Here is a 20,766-nt window from a genome sequence, read left to right as displayed (position 1 = left end):
GTCCTTGCATTTCCCTGCAGACTGAAAACGCTGCTGACCTCAAATCTTAGTCTTCAAAAAAGGTGTCAGAGATCCCCATTCTGTTTATTTTTCATCAAAACAGACAGAAGATCTCTTTATAACTTGCAGGAGACACAGGCTCCTCAGAAGCTGAGCCCCAGCACAGCACCAGCAGAAGACAACTGCTGTGCACTATCGAATGCTTATTTTCATCCTTAGTGACTTTTTTTTGGTGTGGAATAAGAAGCTCATATGCAGGATGAAATGCTAGTCCATGTTTCCAAAACTTTGAACCTTATTTAACTTATTGCAATTTGCTCATTTTGAAATCTGTTCTTACTACTGAAATACTACAGTAATTATTGCACCAGTTAAAGAACTGAGAAAGGGTATTATTTTGACTTCATCCATTCACTAAAGGCATAATCTCCTTTGTCTGAATGTCTCGCAGTGGTGTACATTATAGATGTGTCTAGGAACACACATGTCTATATACAGGTACAAAAACCTCTGGAAAATGTTTCACCATCAACTTACACATCTCACTTTTCTCATTAAAAGTTTGTTTTTTTTTAAAGTAAGTTCAATTATGAATTACAGTTTCATAAAAAAGCAAAAGCTCTCAACTGCAGCCCCACTCATACCTTCAATACACCAGGTCTTCTAGAAGAGCCTGGCAAGCTTCAGAATTGATGATTTCAGCCATGCCCTGTTTGACACACACTGTGTAGAACCAACATTGTGCCAACAAATTAACTTCCACAGCAAAAGCTATGCCCCTCACGCCATAAAAAAATATAGGCTGTAGCATGTCCAAAACACAGCAACTTCCACCTGATTCTGCAGCTGCAAGCTCAGAATATTACATACATTACATATTACCCTTACATACACTGCCAATACAAACTCTCCCATGGGATTTCCAGGAAAAGTTCCATAAGATTTTAAAACAAAGAATAAAATAATTGAGGATGTGGGAATGATGATGAAGAAATAAAAACATCATGTCTGAGGATAGTGACTTGCAAAACCTCTGTTTACTTACAAGTCACTTGCAGAAAACCCTGATGTCAAGGCCAGGTTTGCAATGCTTTCATTTTCCAGCCTCACCTGCTGGTAAGACTATATCCTCTAAACATGATTATAAACGGAGGAAGGTATAAATTGATACATCACACTTGCACATCCAGAACTTCATCATCACACTTAGAAGGATCTTTCTATCAAATTCTATACGACACATATGCTGGCCAATGACATACTTGAAATTTTTTGACATGCCATTTTAGCTATTGGCAACCTGCTACCAGAAATCACTTAGTTTGTCTCTAGAAAAGCTGACTGCCTAGGAACCCAACTAAGACCTGAAAAGCTATCCAACTGCTACAGGTTCAATACAAAACTAAAATGGTAAAATGGTTCAAGGAGAAATTACCTCAGCACATACATGACAACAGAACATATACCATGGGTTAGGATGGACACAACATAGACACAAATACTTGTCTTGGAAGGGAAAAAAAAGAATTCTCTTCACCCACATTTTGCTTTTAATCAGTCTCCACACAAACACAGGAAGCCCAGGTTGTTGGGACTTCAGCTGAAGAGCTTCCCATACTGCTGAACACTGAAAGAGGGAAGTTATGACACTACCACAAACCAACCACTAGAAAACTCTGATTTTGGCCACAGAATGTTTCACTTCTTCATGCTGCACAATTCTTAGCATGAACTGTATAAAGTAAAGGCAAGATTGAACATTTGACTTTGATTTGCCAGTCAAAATATCTTCTCTTCTTTAAAGGAGTTTTGGCAATTTATTTCCATTAGTTTCTGCTTGTAAACAGCAATTTGCTATATTTTACAGCCAACTTACTGCAAAGTATGGCTGAAATAAATCTATCCATTGTTCATCTAACTTCAGATCAATGCAATGAAAAATCAAATAAAGGCATTACCAAAGGAAAAAAGAAACATTACTCCAAATTTTTCACAACCTTTAACCATTTCCCTTCCAAAACCAAGCAGAAAGCCAGAGGAATACTGACAAAGAGCCCATAAAGAAACTCAACCCCAATGCAACCATTCAACTTTCCAATACCTTTCAGTGAAGCTTTACAGTAATCCATTTCTGCTTCTGCTCTCTTCCAACTCATCTTCCTTCTCAACTCTAAAGATTACAGATTGATTGTACAGGCAGTATCTCATATATGCTGCTCCCAAATCCTCCCAATCCGGCTAAGCTTTGTCATTATCACGTTGTTATTGTCTTCCTCATCAAGTCAGTGTCCCACAAACAGGTCTCTGATTAAAGACAGTCAAGTTTGCTTAATAACCATAGTCATTATCACCTGTTTTCAGGTGCTGCCTGCATAACACTTCATTTTCCTTATTTCTACTATGTTATAGCTATAATTGTATTTGTTGCCCTCTTCAACATTGCTTTCGGGATGAATGAGATCAGCAAGCAAGCTCATAACATGAAATAAGCCTTAAGCTGAAGTTAATGCAAGCTTGAAAACAAAAAGTTGGAATAAGAAACTATCAAAAAAAAGCACACAGGAAGTGTTATTACAAGCAACCATATTACTTTTGCCAAGCACTGTATATGTACCAACATATATTCTATGACTATGATCAAGCAATTGAGCTCAGTCCCTGTGATTTAAAAATATAAGCCAATGCTCTGGTGTAGGGGGACTAAAGAAATTATAGTTCTGTATGCTCAACAACCAAGTATTACTGGAACACTGCTAGTCAAGCAGCAGAATTAACTTATATTAAAGTGACAACAAAGTTATAAAAGTAATATTAATAATCCTAAGAGCAGTGTCTGAATAAATGAAACACAAATTCATGTCTTGCATGCCAATCAGTTTAGATACAGGTTCAAAATACTTCATGTGTTTCCTGGCATGGCAATATTCTTCTAAAGCAAGATCTCTGTAATCGTCCAGATTTTTGGTTTCCAAATACTTGGAATCATAAGACAGTGTGCATTATCAACATTTTTCTGTTAAAAATTTTATTCACAATAACAGAACATCTATCAACACAGGTCTGGAGAAGACGTTCCAGTATTAGCTAGTATTAACTAAGTAGAAGTGACTGAAGAGAAGCAGTTAAAAAACAAACAAACAAAAAACCCAACAAACAAACAAACAAAAGCAAAAACAACAACAAAACTAACAAAAAACCCCACACAAACAAAAAGCCCCCACAAAATCCTCCAAGGAAAGAAAGAAACAACAAAAACCCCACCCTAACTAACTAACCAGACAAACCCAAAGCACTTTCTAGTAAGCTTTTACAAGAAACACCACTGGTATAAACTACAACGTAAGCTGATTTCCCGCAATAACACGCCCTGCCAAGTCTGCTAACTGCCCCGAACTCTTGCTGCCATGTTGCAGGCACTGCAAAGGGCACGGAGCACGGAGCACAGCGCTCCCGGCCCGCAGCACGCCCGGACTTTGTGCGGCCCCAGCGCCGCGCTCGGCACAGCCCGCGCACAACAAAGGGCTCTTGTTCCACCGCGGCAGCAGGCGGCAGCTGAACCAGTTGGCCCAGTACCCTACCGTGGTCTGTGGGACATCAAAGGCTGGCTGTGACCTCAGCAGACAATTAGGATGTGTGGGTGTAGAGTTACAGAGTTCCAAGAGGTCACTCACGGATGAATTTTAGCGCTGCAGTACAAGCCCTTTATAAAGCAGCATTACTGACTTTGCGCAACCAGCCTTCGGGCTGACCCCAGATCCGGGCAAGTGACTGCAACTCTGCTTTAGTGCTTTTTCTGTATAAAGTTTACTGCAAAATTAAAGTGCAAATCCTGAGATGAGCTCAGTAACTTAAACACATGTGTAACAATTTTAGTTTGTTAAGGACAGATCCTGTGTTACCTTCTCTCAAAGAACCATGTAACCAAGTTAACCAAGACGCTGATGAGAGGAGGGAACAGCTGTACAATAATTAGCAAGGACAACAATCACATCCTGTTGCCAGACACTCAAACAGCAGTAAGGTACACCACGCCAGCACAAACTAAGGCTTGAACAAAGTCAGTTCTGTACATAAAGTGTAAACAAAAATTCAAAAGATACCTCCTTACAAAGAAGCCCAGCTGTGCTTTGTCCTATTTTGAAGACACCACCAGCATCCAACACCTTGTATCCCATCACACTGCACTGCCCTGCTCACCACCTCAGTCCCAAGGTGCTGTCACAGGACTATTTCCTCTCTTAGTTCTGCTGCTCCCCAAGACACAACTCTCCTCATTTAACCACAGTTCCAAATGTGCATGCCAAACTAATAAAGACAGACCCGAAGCAAGAAAAAATTGGGCAAAGATCACAACATCTCTATATCATACCAGTCATTTAATCACACAAAGATGAAAATTTCTAGATGATGCAGTAATAAAAATATCAGAATAGATTTTCTTTCTTCTTCACTTTTAGTATGGCTCTGGCAGTACGGCTAAAGATCACTTGCTAATCAGAGATTAGTTTGAGTCAGGTACTCTGAACAGTTACACGGCATTGTGTCAGACCTTCATGCAATCCTGCACTTGGGGATTCACAGCGACAACAATCGGTACACAAATCTGCATATTTTTGTATTTTCAAAATACTTTATGTCTGGGGCAAAAAGCAACTTCATTTTCCCAATTTTAAAAGGATCTTAAAAATCGTTATCCCATGATTCAGGTGCTGCACTAAAGTTTTAAATAAAACCACTGAAATCCTGAAGTTTGAAAAATGTCTTCATGCTTTTGCTTCAGTCCAGCATCATTTAAGATGATTCCCCTGTGGGATAATCAAGAGCAGCAAGGAATCACCAAACCAGGGCATTTAACTTCCAAATGCTGCCAAACTGGAACGCAAGTGACACTATGAGAAAGCAAATTTTGTTTGCAAATTATCGTATCAGGAACTAAGGCACTGGTTTAACAACATTAGGGTCATACTTAATCATCTTAACTCATGCAAGCAGCAGTATGTGAATACAACCCAAGAGACAAAGTGTTCTCTTGCTAAAGAGGAGCATATGCTTATGCACCTCGTTAAACTGAACCAAATCTTTCAAGTGATGCTGTTTGAGGAAGGTCTTCAGGACTTCCTCCTTTTTTTCTTCCCCCTCTTTAAGACCTAAGAGGTTATCTTATTGAAACTCACTTCAGCTGAAGAAAAATCTATAGAGATCAAACCACTGTTTTAACAAGTAGAAAAAAAATAAGCAAACAAAACAAACAAACATAAAAATCCAACACTGAAGTTACACTGTAGCATTTGACATGAAATTAATCAACATGAAACTAAGTGTGCATTTTCCTCCTTTTTCTCTTCTTACACAACTCATTGAAACAGACAGAATTTTCTCTGTTTTCAACAAAATACATCCTGAGAGCTCCCAGAATGCTGTAATTGTTGATTCGTGCACATTTAATTAAATACTTCCAAAATACAATTTTTAAGAACAGATCTATTTCAGTCAGGACACCATCAGAACATAAGAATTAAGTGCAACAACCTTACCATGGATAGTTCAATCACCGTATGGTAGTTCAAGAACTGAACCATATATTTCTGAAAAACATTCTAATTTAGAGAATAAAATTTAATTAATTTCACTAATTGGAATATTATACACCCAACTCAAAGGGATTTAGTATGTTCATGTCAGAGCTATGTACAACAGCAGTAAATCTCAAAACATAGAACAGCACTATTTCTCATGGCATTCAATAACCTTTGAAATGTTACTGTGATCACAAAAGTAATTTCTACTGCTTTTAGCTTTAATTAAAAAGCCAAAGAGCAATAAGCAGGATGACAGAAGCCAAGAGTAAGATGAAGAGAGAAATAAACCAGATGGCATGAGAATATATTTATATACACTTAAGTTATTCACAAATTATGAAAAAAGAAATATCAAAATCTTTTCATTTGCCCTATAATCAGTGTTCTTTTCTAAAAGAGTTTTCAGATATTTTTATGTAAAGAGGATTGTGAATTCTAATTAAGATATAGCTGTCAGCCAGGATCCTCCATCATACAATTAACCTTAAATCCAGCCTCTAGCCGAGCAGGGGACAGATGGAGATAGACAGATATAATTACAAAGTCCACCAGCACTAAGCCACTGGGAAAGGTTGCAGGCTTTCCTGTTATTTCTACTTTGTAGAGGGTGGCAGGCTATTTTTATCAAAATATACCAGGAAGACACAGCTACTGTGATACAGTCACAGCACTTTTATATTAGCTTGAGCTTGCATCGTATACTTTAAGGGACTCCTTTTGAAAACAATTACAGCCGCACTCTCATTTCTGCAGGCTGCACTGTCTCACAGAGTGCTGGAGTAGATACTGCATTCCCAGCTTCATTTCTGTCCTTCAGAATCAACTCCTCCCTTCTCTGCTTCAAACCTCTCCAACAATAAAACTCTATTTTACTACCAGTCTGAACCTGCAAAGTGAGATCAATTGTTGAAAACACATAATTTTGAACCTAAATTCTTAAAAAAAAAAAAAAAAAAAAAAGAAAGTTGAAGTTGTAACTCGGCACACCATTTCTGTTTTTGTAATACATATTCTGCTCTGCCATGGTGTTTGCATGCACATCTTAGTTTCCCTACAAATGATGGAAATCTCTCCACAAGTCTTCAACTCATTAATGTCACTAAAAACCATGCATTCGTGGAAATTCACAATTTTTGTTAATTTTGAGATAAGAGACAATACCATCGTGACACATCTAAGAATCAACTTTGCACACAAATTTTTTAATCCTACATCTAAACACGGTATAGCAACTAGAACTCAACTATCCTTCTATAATTTCTTACAGCAAGAGTATTGAACAGGAATATCCAATAGCAAGGAGTAAGACGTAGTTTGGCATTTTCCACTAACTACAAACCTAAGAACAGTTTCTGCTCAGTGTCTGAAAACAGTACTAAGATTGCACATTTTAAATGTTATTAAGTTTCCATTTAAGATCTGCAAGTAGCATTTAAGCATAGCAAAAAAAGAATATTTTATCTTCATATAATGCAGTCAATTCACATCCCACCATCATGCATGAACCATTTGCTTATCTGAAAGCAGCAGCAAAGATTAAATTTGCATTAACCATTTTACCACAGTTATCCCATCCAAGCTGGGAAAATCAGCTACACCTCCCATGCACTGCAAAAGGCTTTCTTTAGGAGTTTTACACAGGAATTGAGAAAGGAGTCACAATATAGACAGAGAGAATGGTAAAATGTTCAGACCCAAACTCTTAACTCTAGGGTCATGAAGCGACAAATTTAAGAACATAAGAGTTAAGGGTATTCATGTACATTTTTAATTATGGATCACGAGTATCTGACCATGCTGAAGACCTAGACAACAAACACCCTGACCTTTATGTTCAAAATGATATGCCAAAACCAGATGTACTTTACTAGAGTGGTGACTTTACAGCATAAGGTAAGTAAAAAGCTTATTTAAACATTTGTTATGTGGGGCAAGTAATTCTTTGTGCAAACTAACTTTTAGTGAGGACAATCTCAGCTATTTTAACTGACTTTGTGTCAAAGCACCCAGGAAAAACTCACAGCCACCACGGCAGAGGAAGTTCAACAAGTTTGCTCTCACTTCTCTCAGCCACCTTCTCCACATCTCAGCCCTGAATCTCTACAAAGATCACCACCACTCCACCCATGCCACAAAGCTGAGATTCCAGGCCCAGGCTGGCTGGTGTTTTCTCCTCTGACCCCAAGCTCACAGAACACCTGACTTGCAAGGCAAGTTGAAAATACTTAAATTTCACTCCAGCCCGAGCCCCTGAAAGATCACTTAGGTCTGCCAATGAACTCAGGGCTTAAGCAAGCATATATCATTTCCTATTATATATTTTCCCCTTGGAGAACTCCACCTGATTTTCATACTTCATTAACAATGTATTGTTCACATCCTGCTCTGAATACACTGCCTTTGCCTCTTCTCCATGGCAGAGAAGTCCTTCAGAGATGATCATCCTATGAACAACATTCTCACACTTACCTCCACCATGGTTATTCCTTACTTTTGCACTAGGAAACTAAGGCAGAGCAATTACCATCAGTAATGCTGGATGTTCAGCTTAGACATCCACAAAACGTCTGAAAAAAATCATCAGAAGGCAGCTGGCAAAGAAAGCTTCTCTCTGAAGTGCCATTTTTAAAGAGCATTACTTGAAGTTGAAATTGGTTTTTCTACTAAGATTTTTAGCTTAAGCATTAGGAGGTTCACTCTTAATGAAGCTTTAATGAACACAGACCTGGAGCTATTTGGAAGACTCAGAATGGCATCGCTTCCCCATGAAGCCACTTCCAGATAAAATGCAGACACACACTTTATCTTGTAGCATGTACAGAATGAAACTTTCTAAGTCCCCACATTATTTTATTTAAATCCTAATCTTGATCTGAAAATAAATTACAAGGAGAATTATATATATTTCATTCCTTTCATTATGATAATTAGTCTATGCTTACTGAAAACTAGTCTTAGGGTAATTCCTGTTTAGGAAGAAGTCTGTAAATTTCTTGAGGCCGACATAAAATTAAGACAAAAAAGCACCACAAAGCATTTTCTTTGAAGTGTTTTAAAAAAGAAGTCTTTCCCTCTATGTTCAGCAATATCTGTGATAGGAACAAACATTTTGGCAAACCCAAATTTTACACTGAGAATGCTGCAGACACACATATTTAAGATGCACTTATTAAAATACCCACACAACACAAAAAATCTGTTGGAGCAGAAAGACTAACTTCCATAACTCACTTCTGTTCACTAATAAGAGAACTCAAGAGAAATTTTATTTCTTCAAGGACTTTTAAAAAACCTTTGAGGAAAAGCCTAACCCCTCGTGTACCCTGCAATCCAATCATCAGACAAAGATAACTTGTTTCCTCTTCCCAGCATGCCACACCATTTATTACCTTTATTTATAAATGTTCAGAACAACTTCATTAACCAAAAATAAGTTTTTAACATGAACATCAGAAATTTGTATTTTATGTAATTTTTGCAGATCAAAATTCATGTCATTTACAGAAAATTGTCATTTTTGAGTCTCACTGAAGAAGCTGTGCTTAACATAAGGATCTCTCTTAAGGTAATACAGAGTTATTTGTCCTATTAGGCTCTTTCTTGTACATTTATCTTCTACAAAGCATATAAGGTAACAGAGAGATCCTCTACCACAACCTGTCACGAACAGAGACCAAGTGGGAAGGCTGAGAAGCTGTCTTCACAATACACCACACGTGAACTGAAAAACACATGACAGCAGAAAATGGAGAGCACAGATCAGCCAGTCAAATGAGACTCCACTCCATAGGCTAACAATGTTCTGTTGAAATCAAGCAAATAAAGAACACTTTTGGTTATTTTCTGAAACAGATCACATAAAATGCAGATACTATCTACATTAGACACTACTTAGAATTAAATCAAAGGCCAAGGTCTTATGATCTGATCCATAAGGTCAGAAATCCGACAGTCTCAATGACCCAAATTCACCTCCTCTCGCTGTTCTAAGATCAGGGAAATATTCTGAACATTTATTATTTCTCAAAAGTTATTATTTCATTACAATGTGCAATAAAATAGTTTTAGCTATTGCTGTGCATTTGTGTCTTACACTAATCTATGCAACCTTACTTCAGCAAAGCAATAATTTAGTGGTGCACTGTAGGAACAAGTCAAAATATTTTGATAGGGGGAAAACTAGTCTTTAAAAGTCTTGTCAACTTGCAAAATATATATTGTTTTTAACTCATTAAAAAAGAATCATGTATTAAAAATTGCCATGCACAAATGTATACATACAATGCAATTGATGGGATGAATTCATAGAACTTTTTATGTGGATTTCCTCCAACAGCTGTACAACTCTCAGATAGGATCCAGCTCATGTGTCCATGAGAAAGTTAAACAGATACAGGGCAAAACCAATAGACCCCACACTGTATTGTTACAATGCAGAGTTACAGAAGAAGAAAAAGAACTTTCCAGAGATGCTGGGCAACGTGTGGTGTAGCACCCTGAAATTCCTTACAGGAGAGCATAGTGCAACCAAGTGCTCACCACTGTAGCCAGGCAACAGCCACTGCAATCCTTCCAGTTCCACCAGTCTGCCTTTTCCTTCTGCTTATCACTGGTACAGAGGAAATCACGGGCCCCAAAAGACAAGCTAAGTATCAAAACCATATTAACAACCTGGCATTTTGCAGCACTTAAGAAACTTGCTATAGTTGGCTCTAAAATTAAATTGAGATTTGACATTCTAGACAGTATAATGAGGTACTCCCTGACAAATGAAATTTTATGCAAGTCATGTATGCACAGCATATCACTGAAGATCAACTCAGCCAGAGATAAAAAAACAGCTCAGCATTTACACTGCCTTTTCTTCCAGTCCAGCACACACTACACACAGGTTTCAGCCAAACAGTGCTGTACAGAACAGGACTGCCACCAGCCTTGACAGACAAGCTTTTCTTGCATGTTTTTACTGATTTTCATATTAAATGCTCCTAAAATCCAAAGGCAGAAAGCATCTCTGACCTTAGTATCTGAAACTACTACTCCGTGTTATCAAGGAATGTTCTGCTCAGCCAAAACACTGCTCTGACACTTGTAGCAGTGCAGCCCTCAAAATAATCCTGATTACCTCAAAAAATAGGAAAGGTTCATGAACCATGATAACAAATATCTGAAATACAGCATATCTTAAAGTGCTGGCCTACACGTTTTCAAGGCCAGCAATTTAGAAAAATATCTCACTATATATATCTCTCAAAGTTCATGTCCTGCAGCCTTTAAGTCAGCCTTGGGTTACTCAACAGGGAGGGAGGCAGGATTAACCCGTGGAGGCAAACTAATCAGACCCTTAACCAAAAGTCGTCAATGCATCTTAAAAAAATGTCCTTTCCCAATATACCCTACAGGTAACTAGAAGCCTCAAAACTTCACATTTCCCCACCAAAAAAAGAAAGGACTGCTAGCACACTGTCAGAGCAGCAGAAGAAAGCTGTGGCAGAATATCTAAAAAGAGAGGGGAAAATAGGCAGCCTGAGCATCATAAGGTTGATTATTGCCACAGAAAGCAGAAAAGGGATTGAACAAGTTAGATTTTTAATACACCCTTCATTAAAAGAGGGGAAAAAATACCAATACCTCAAGGTGAAAATAATATACTTGAACGTGAATGCCCTCTTGAGAATACCTCATTTGTGATCTTGAGAGGGTTTAGTACTGCTGTTTGTGCTTTCATTATTACTAAAATTCAGGTACACCTACAGAGTTTCTTCAGAGGCCAGCCCTAAATCAGAAGTACATGATGGAACAATAACAAAGCAGTTTATCAGTTACAATGTTTATAAATTTCCAAGGAAAGCCTACTGTTATGACGTTTTGTTGGTTGGGGAGTTTTTTGTTTGCTTTGTTTTTCTTTAAGACGTTAGCATTTTATATTATTTTTAACCACACCTACTTAAGTCAAATGGCCTTTAAACCGAAAGAGCAAAAACACGCCCTACATTCAATTAAAGCTTAAGCAAGCTCTCAAATAACACTGCTCTCTCTCATAAAAGCGTTCAGAAAAGAAAAACCAGACTGGAAATTCATGACTACTTTAAATATTGAGAAGTGAAGTTAATAACTGGGTATTTTTGTTGCGCTGATGCATTTAGCCTCAAATAAAACCTTTAGATAATCTGACTTCAGCACCATTAAACACACACACTTGCTCACCACCTGAAAAACACATCATCATGACATAAATGCAAATTAGACCTTCTTAAAAATCACTGCAAGTGTTCACAAGATTATGCATGAAGTGTTTAAGAGAACTTTAAAACTGAGCATCAAGATTTCCTGAAAGAAGTTACTTAATAACACAAAGAAGTCATTAAAACAACATCTGTCAATCTTCTGTCAACTTCTACTTGAAGAACTCCCAACAACACAATCAACCCCTCTTTCTGCAAGAGGATCATAACTGTGGAAGGCAAACTCAGATTATATAAGTGCTCCAAAAAGAGCTAGATCACATAGTTACCCAAGCCTCAAAATTCCCCCTACACTGATTTTTCCACAAAAGCATGCAACAGAGGAAAGCTATCCACAAGAAAACCAAACACAAACAAGCAACAGAAACAATACAGATGAGAAATACTGTTTTATGCTTATTAAATAACCCCATGAACATGTATGTAATAATTTAGGCAGCTTGGTAATTTTGATAAGGACATGTTCTATACAGCTTTATTTTCCCAACACAAAAGTTCTGATTCTTCTAAAGAAAACCATACTTATACTTGTCAGCTGGTCTGTCTCAGAAAAAGAGAATATAGTTGAAAAGGGATTTTGGTGCACCAACATCAAAAGAACACAGCTCACTTACACCAAAGTGAGTTCACAATTCCCACTACATTTTACATCCATCCTCAAGGAAAGCACCTTTCTTCCTACACCACAGCTATCTCTTCCCACACAAACCCCATTTTGAGCACAACTGAGCAGCAAACAACCATCAGCCTCACTCACTAAGGTACAAGAAGTACATTACTGATGACTTTGTTGAACCCCGAGAGTTTAGTATGCAAGGCCTGGATTCTGCCAACATTTGCACATGCCCAACCTGATACATATAAACAGGGATTACTCACATGCTGGAAGGTAAGCACATGAATCGTGAATCAGCAATTACATCCAGGTAGAATAAAAAGCCAAAGCAAAAAGAGATTTTTAGCTAAATTAATTTTGAAGTAAGTTTGAAGAACAGTGGCTTTGAAGGTTTGGAGGTGGGGAAGTAGAGGTTTCTTGGTTGATCACCCAATACATAATAAATTGTCGACTACATAAAAAGTCTGCAAAAAACCAACTCCTCAACTCTCCAGTTGAAACGCTTATTGGTTTTACATTCTCGCTTCTTGTCTCCAGCTGCAGGTCAGCAAATCTTAATCAGGGTGATACAGCCTATTTAAAATACAATGCCTCCATCAGACGACTAGAAAAAAAATTATGATTTTCTAAAATACAAAGAGCAGCTCTCCAGAAGAAACATATTAATTCTGTGAACAAGCAAACTGCTGAGCAGCTCAACCCATGAACTGGGAAATTAGAGGTTTTGGAAGCTGTGAGGAAGATGAAAGTGGCGTTATAGATATGAAATAGGTTGCCTTTAAGTTCCTCTGACATCAGTTTGAGTAAGAAGGGCCTTTCAGCTGTAGTATGCTACTCTGTACTGCCCAGTAATCATACATTGTCAAGAAAAATATCGTTCAGTGTTCACCCCAAGCAGCCAAGTGCTCCTGTCAGCTTCAAGGGCCATTGGTTCTCACTGTCACCAGCTTCTGAAGCCTGGAAAGGGTGTCCCATGGAGATCTGAGTCTCTTACACAAAGCTGACAACAGGAGTTCCCAGAGTTAACCTCATTTGTTAGCTACAACAGGGGTGGATGCTGGTATGACCCCATCATCACCAACACACCTGCCAGTGCAGCACAACCTGTGACAAGCATATATTGCACGTCACACATTGGGCTCTGGCTATTTCGAATTGGTTTCTAAGTAATAGCACTATGAACCTCCTTCAATATTTTAGTAATTCTGTCTTCCATAGACAAGAATTAATATATCAGAGTATCACAGAGAACTCCCAAAAATGGCTCTTTTGGAACAGCCAGGCTCCAACGTTTGACACAGACTAACAACACTGGTCTCTTGAGAGGACAGCATCTTTCTTGTCTGCTTCTATCAGAAAAGCATTGTTAGCCTCAAGCCAAAGCTCAGCCATTGCAAACTTGCCAGCTCCTACATCAGAATGATTCAGTTCTAAATTGCCACTGTTCACAAAAAAGCAGCCAACAATTTGCATCTTGAAGGTCACAAATAATGTTTCACCATAAACTACTCAATGTAATTTGGTAGCCTAGATGTCTCAACTATATGACTGCAGCTCTTGTTACAAAAAGTTATATCCACTAACATGTTTTTCTGTCTCCATCAATACTATGAACAGTTTACATAAAGAAATGTTTTAGCATTACTATATGTACAACATTTTATAATTCTTCTTATGAAAAAAACCCACAACAGGAACCAACTGCTCCACACTAACACCCAATACGTGGTGGTGACTTATCACGGTTTAACTCCAGCCAAAACCAGGACAGCACTGAATAGCTCTCAAAGATGCCTCTGTCCTCAGGATTTTACAGCATAAGGAATCGTTACAAGAAATTTAACAAGACTTACTGATATCTTTCTAATGACTGGAGTTTTGAATAAGGAATTTTAATGTTAGAAAAGAATAACTAAAGTAACAATTCCCAGGAGCAAGGAAAACTAAGAAGCAAAAATAAAGAAATAACGGTTAAAAAAACCCCACAAAGTGGCAAATGCAAGCAGTAAATGGGGGAAAAAAAAAAAAAAAGAATACTTGGCTCATATTACATACTGCAAAGCCCAAAGTCGCTACCCGTGTAGTGGCTTGGTTTTCACTAGCTAGACAAGGGGTCCAAAAAATCTGACAAACCAGGACTGGTTACAGCTGCAAGAGAACAGTGAGACTGAGAATGGTAGTTAAAACAAGCTAAAGATCTGAAACCTCTGAAACAGCAAATCTTTAAGCTTTAACAAGTAAGTAAGGAGCAAGTTACAGAAAGCTGTTGGCTTTCCTTAGTGATCATGTCTAATTTTGTAAGACACCAAGTCCTGCATGTGTCCAAAGCAACTTGATAGTTGGATGCACCAACACCACAAAAATGGTTATTATTCCCTTTACTCTGGTGAAAACAACATCCCCAAGAGCTTACTGTGGCCAGCTTTCTTTCCAGTCCCTCCCTGAGCACAGCAGAAATGTAATTGAGAACTACCACCCTTGGGATTTATGAACTACTAAAACATGCATTTCCTTCTTAGGAATTGAGAGCCTACTTCCATGAACTTACCACTATTAGACATTTCATTGGGAATACCCATCCGGACATTTGCCAGAATCTTCCTACATTTTTTTCAGCCTGGCAGTTCCACAAGATACCAAAAATCTGAGATCATCAGAAGACACAGGTACTGCTAAACTACCGCTGGGAATTTTATCAGTTTAATTACTGCTCAGTGCTGCTGAGGAGCTGCACTCCTCCAAAGGTGACTTCTGAATGCTGCCTGCTTTTTCATCAACACGATTTAAGAAATCCTGCAACACGACTTGCGTAGCTACCCTGGGAACTAATAACAGGTCTGGAAAAACCCAAACATACTGCTCTACTTCTCCCACTCTTCAATTTTCAGTGACAGAAGGGAGTATAAATTGTACTTAATTGCAAAATTGTCAGCTCAGTCCTTGAGTCAGTAAATCATGTTTTTACAATTTCTCCTCATTCTCCCCTCTTTCGCTTCCCAGGGAATGCACACTTACAGCACTAATTCTAATCTCCTCGGGAAGGGTGTCTTCTCCCCTTACCTCACCCCACAGCCTCTTGAGCTCCCCTTTCTTCTTGCCTTGCTCCTACAGGAGAGCACATCCTGCCTCCCTATCTCACACCCTTCCTCCAGAATCTCTCAGCTCCTCATTAACACAAATTCTCATTCCAGCTCCTTCAGCCAGTCACTGGCCAGTGCTTTGTGGGGATCAGTCAAGACTTTGTGAAAGATGGGAAAGAAGAAACAAAATGTGGAGGTCCCAGCATCAGGTCCAAGCAGTCATGATTCCAGCTTTTCAAGGTCAGCCCTGGAATTACTGCATTTCCTGTGGGTCTCCTGTGATGCTGTCAGAGAAGCGGCAGGAGAAGAAGCTGCCTATTTCCTGAATTCATCCATACAGAGCTTGCCTTTTGTGTTTGGTTTTAAAGATGCTGAAAGACTTTGAAAAACAACTTGGTTCATTTTTTTATGTACAAAGCAGACAGAAGTTGAGAAAATCCCTCCAAAAAGAGGAAAAAGCTGAAACTTTTTTCTCTACTCTTAAAAAGGCTCATGTTTACTTCTTGACTGGGAATTAACACTATGTCTGACAAAACACAGTTAGAAAAAATAAGTCTTAAATAATAGAAGAAAAATTTTCAAAGTCAATCTACAACCATCTTCCTTCTTTTGTGCTGCTTTAAAGATCTTTTAAAATATGCAATCAAATTAAAGTTCTAAAACTTAAATTCTCATCTTGAAGCTGGTAAAGCAAACACCTTTAAAGCCTAACACATGTTCACTGACTGCAGCTGGAGGGGTACAGAAGACCAAATGCTAATACAAAGGAAAACCCTGAACCTAAAATTTTATTAACTGTGCAAGCCATAATGAAACTTTTGAGTTCAGCAAACTACTCCATTTCAAGATAAAATGCATCTCTGTAGCCCCAAAAGTTCATCTCGAAAACAAATTCCAAGCTCAACAGACAAATCTGCCTTTTTCCTATCTTTGTAATAACACAAAAATGTAAATACAAAGCTCTGTGTTATCTGAAGCAATTTCAAGACTACACAGGTTCCTCAGATTTCTGTTCTGGTCTTTTAGTTACATGTAAAGAAAATATATCTTCATAGCACTTGTTACAATGAAGTACCTTCCATTGCATTATTGTCATGGACACTTTTTATGACACAAAATTCACATTATAGCAATAGTAACAATGAAATGTTTTCTGGTTAGAAAGACATCTAAGAGGCACCTGAATGTTCAGAAGTTATTTATTTTCATCTTAGAAATTATATGTAATTCCATCAGGATAAGGACTTCCCAGATGCATGATGGAGGTCATTTGCCAAATCAAGTATTTTATGGTCATCTATAAGTTCACCCCAAGTAAATAAACAAAAACACTTAGCACACTACTTAAAGAATTCATCCATGTGCAAAATACCAGCCAAGCAACCACTCTCACATAGGCAGAGCAAATTCCTCTCAAATGTTTACAAAGAAGTGCAATGCAGTAATCAAAGGCTTTACTCACGGAAGAACTAAAGTCTCCAAACATGATTAAATGAAACAGAAAATCACAACTGGTTTTAGCTTCTGCTTTACAGAAGGTAATTTCCTGTTTGATTTTGCACTCAACTAACACTGTTGGCATACCTTATTTCTAATTTGAGAAAACTTAAAAAACATACATTTTAGTGGAGAAACTCTACAGTTTTAGATTTAAAATCAGCAATTAGAAGGCCCTATAGAAGACAAATGTATTTAAATGGTGACTGAACAGGGGGAAATGTTTTTATCTATATAGATAAAAAAGCTCTTTGTAAAGTAGAGACAGAGTGAAAAAATCTTTCAGCAGCTACCAGGACCCCAGTTATTTCCCTTGAGCAGTCTGCCCAGCTGTTTACTCCCCTCTGTGTGGCACAGATAAATACTTATAAAAGTGTCAGCTCTACATTGTCCAGCAAGTCACAAGAACTGCTGGTATAAATAACAACCTGAGTTCCCATCAGAGTTCACACATCGCCTTTCAAGCACAAAAGGAGGCAATATTTAAAGAAGGAAGAAAGCACAAAGTAATGGTACAAGTTGCACACATTAAAATGGATGAAGAAACACTCATCTTACTGTAGTGAGTGGTCTGTATGCCGATTTCTGAAACTTTGAACAAAATTATGTTGCTAAATTACCTTCTTATTTCCCTCACAACAGCAGCATACTGGAAAAAAACGAAATTAGCAAACACCACTATAAGACATTATTGATTAAAAATAATTTTCATCTCCAATGAGCATTCAGGTGACATGCATTTTATTAGCCTCCTCTTCCAAACAGTACTATAATTACAGTACCACTGTAAGCTACCATTTCTGCATACACTAATGGTAATATCAAAAACTTAGTCAACTCTATAGGTTCAGCCAAAGGGATGCTTGAGATATATATTTTTGCTTTTAAGAATAAAGGCATTTTACGTAACATGGACTGTTTCACCTCGATATTTTAAATACATAATCCAACACTTTTCACTGCACATCTTACTTCTTGTCAAAAAACAAAAAGTGACTTGATTCATCCACCCATAATATCTCCAGTGAAAAGGAGTAAAATTCCCAAATGGCATGAGAGGAGCAGAGGGGTGGTCAAACTTCCTACAGGGAGATAATAGAATAAAACTGATTACAATAAAATAGCTGAATACATGTTCAAACAAGAACCTTTCTATCACAGTCACCCTCAAACATTAACTCTTTGTAAAACACATCCAGGACAAACTCACACAAAGACCAGGAATTACCAGAGACTTTCAGTGGACACACAAGCAGTCTCATGATTAATTACCATAACACCTCTTCAGGGGGGTGCTGGAATATATACAACAGTATTTGAAGGCTCAGGTCCATTACCTTTCTATGGTTCACTATTCATTAAGCTTGGTGTCAACAATCTCCTGTGAACGAATTTTTAAACATGTTTATCACAAGGAAAACAAATCCATAACTCTCAAAGTTAGCTCTCTATTACCACTGATAAATGAAAGCAATAACATTTTAAAACTCATTACATCAGAGAAACACCCTTCCTTCTCCATACAGATGTTAGTTTAACTCAGATTAAGCCTCCTGAACGGAGTCAGTCAAAGAGGATATAGCTCACTTTGACAATCAAACTACTTTTCCCTAGAAAACTGAGTGTTGCAAGACATTCTTCAATTCCAACTTGCATTTTAAAAATGAAGACTATTACTACGTCCAACACATATTTCATTTTTTTCTACCTTTCATTTTAAGCCCGGAGAGCACTGGTACCATTAACACCCAGTACATTAATCCATCTTCTCAACAAGACAAGAATAAGCTTTACTCCAACCATACAAAGCCATCATGGGTGCCATTCTGGAAGGCAGTGAGTGCCCCCGTCTCTCATTGATGTCAGACCACAATGTTTCAAGTATTGAGGTCTATTGTTCTGTCCATTTCTCCCCCATCTTGTGAGGTCCTGCCATACATTCATTAGAAAAGGCCATACACTACACTACACTGAAATAAAACAAAACCTAACACCCCCAAGCATTTGTGTTTATGGAACTCTTACTATCCACAGCATAATTCAAGTAAGGGCAGAGTACACAGTGCAATCACACATGCAAAGACTATTTTCCAGACAGAAGCACCTCTTAGATGGCTTTATTTTCTGGAAGAAATGGTAGCGTTTGTCAGAGTCAGGAAGCCCTCCCAACGCACCCAATTTCTCATTTAAAAACAAAGCTGCACTTACAAGGCCTTATGTACCGTCATCTATTATTATTTTAAAGCTTTGGTTTGCACACATAAAAGTAGGCTGCGACTTGTTTTGGAGGGAGAGGAACAGGGAAAGACCTGTGGATCAAAGCCCAACTTAAGGAGGTGTTTTACACCCAACATTTTCTCATCTGGTTTTGCAGTTAAATCAATGTTCTAACCTGTTCTATTCAATGTTTTTCCCTGTTCTAACCACCAAGAAGAGTTAAAACAGTATAGCCTGAAACACACACGGTTGTCCCGAGGAAAAGAGTTACAATATTTACTCCAAGGCACATCTGCTGGAGTCCTGCCAGCCGGCCAGCTCCGGCAGAGTGGCCGCACGGGCAGTTTCAGTTTTGGCCGCTCAAGAAGCGGCTGTGTAACACCCCCGGCGTTGGTGCTCAGGAGAGAAAAGCCCCTTCGGGTTCGATTTTCCCGAGTCCCCAGGCGACACCCGACTTCGGGGAACGGCAGCAGCCGCAAGAACCAGGCTGGGCTGGCCCCTCCAAAGGGCGAGGCGCAGCATCCGCGGCACCTCTCGGGGACCAGCACCAGCGCTCCCGCCAGGAGAGAAAGCGAAAGGGTCGGAAGCACAAAACAAGCATCGAGAGCCCAAAAGCAAACACGGGAGAGTTTTACTCTCCACCGGAAAAGGAGGACCCCCGCCCGCTGCCTTCCCACCTTGGGGCGGGGGGCCCCGAGGGGCCCGCGCTGCCCCGGCGGGGGTGGGCGGGGGCAGCCGCTGCCCTCCTCCTGCTCCTGCTCCCGCCCCGCGGCCCCGGCCCCACTCACCGGCCGTCTCGGCCGCGGCCGGCGTCCCCGCCACGCCGTTCAGGTAGAGGATGGAGAGCAGGTGGGGCTGCGTCTTCTCCAGGGCCACCCGCAGGTCCTGGAAGTGGTCCCGTTCCTTGCCCAGCAGCAGGGCGATGAGCAGCTCGGCCTTTCCGCCGCCCGCAGCCTCCAGGTCGCGCAGGTCGCGGGGGCCGAGGGCGCCGGCGGCCTCCAGCAGCTCCACCACCTTGTCCACCTCGGTCATGGCCTGCGCCAGGCTCTGCCGGCACTGGGCGAGCAGCTCCTTGTGCTTTGGCTCCATGGCCGCTGCAGGGCCGCCGCCACCGCCGGCCAAACTTCGCTCGTCCCCAGCCCCGCCGCTCCGCCACCGCCGCCCCCGGGGAGGCGCGGGCCGAGGCGGGGCGGGCGCCGCCGGCCGCCCTCCTCCAGCACCCGGCGCCCCCGCAGCGGCCCCCGGCGAAACTTCGTCCGGAGAGCAGGAGCGGAGCTGGGACAGGACCTGGGCCGAGGGCGGCTTTGCCTTCTCCTCTTCCTCCTCCTCCTCCAGCAGGCGGGGGGCGAGCCGCCGTCAGGGGCTGCTGCTCCTCTTCCTCCTCCGTCTGGCGCCCCGCTCGCCTCCTTTCCGCCCCCCCGGGCGGCGAAACAACTTCTCCTCCTCCTCCTCCTCCTCCTCTCGCTTGCCCGCCGGAGCGGACCGCCGGCAGCAGGAGCCGCGGGAGCGCCGCCGCTTCCCGGCACCCCGCA

General features: G+C 40.1%; 1 protein-coding gene across 5 annotated transcripts in view; it reads right to left on the bottom strand.

Annotated features, from left to right (window-relative positions):
• DLG5 (discs large MAGUK scaffold protein 5) overlaps positions 1-20,338 on the bottom strand; it is a 96,555-nt gene extending 76,217 nt beyond the window's left edge. For all 5 annotated transcript variants that reach the window (XM_088168909.1, XM_088168911.1, XM_014886686.2 and 2 more), the window contains exon 1: positions 20,023-20,338. In XM_088168909.1, coding sequence (XP_088025035.1) covers positions 20,023-20,323 — 301 coding nt within the window. In that variant the 5' untranslated portion in view covers positions 20,324-20,338. The remainder of the gene's footprint in view (positions 1-20,022) is intronic.
• Between the last annotated feature and the right edge of the window lie 428 nt (positions 20,339-20,766).

This window comes from Sturnus vulgaris, chromosome 8, assembly GCF_052056855.1.
Source record: "Sturnus vulgaris isolate bStuVul1 chromosome 8, bStuVul1.hap1, whole genome shotgun sequence".
Classification (NCBI taxonomy): domain Eukaryota; kingdom Metazoa; phylum Chordata; class Aves; order Passeriformes; family Sturnidae; genus Sturnus; species Sturnus vulgaris.
This window is presented reverse-complemented; position numbering and strand designations above follow the sequence as displayed.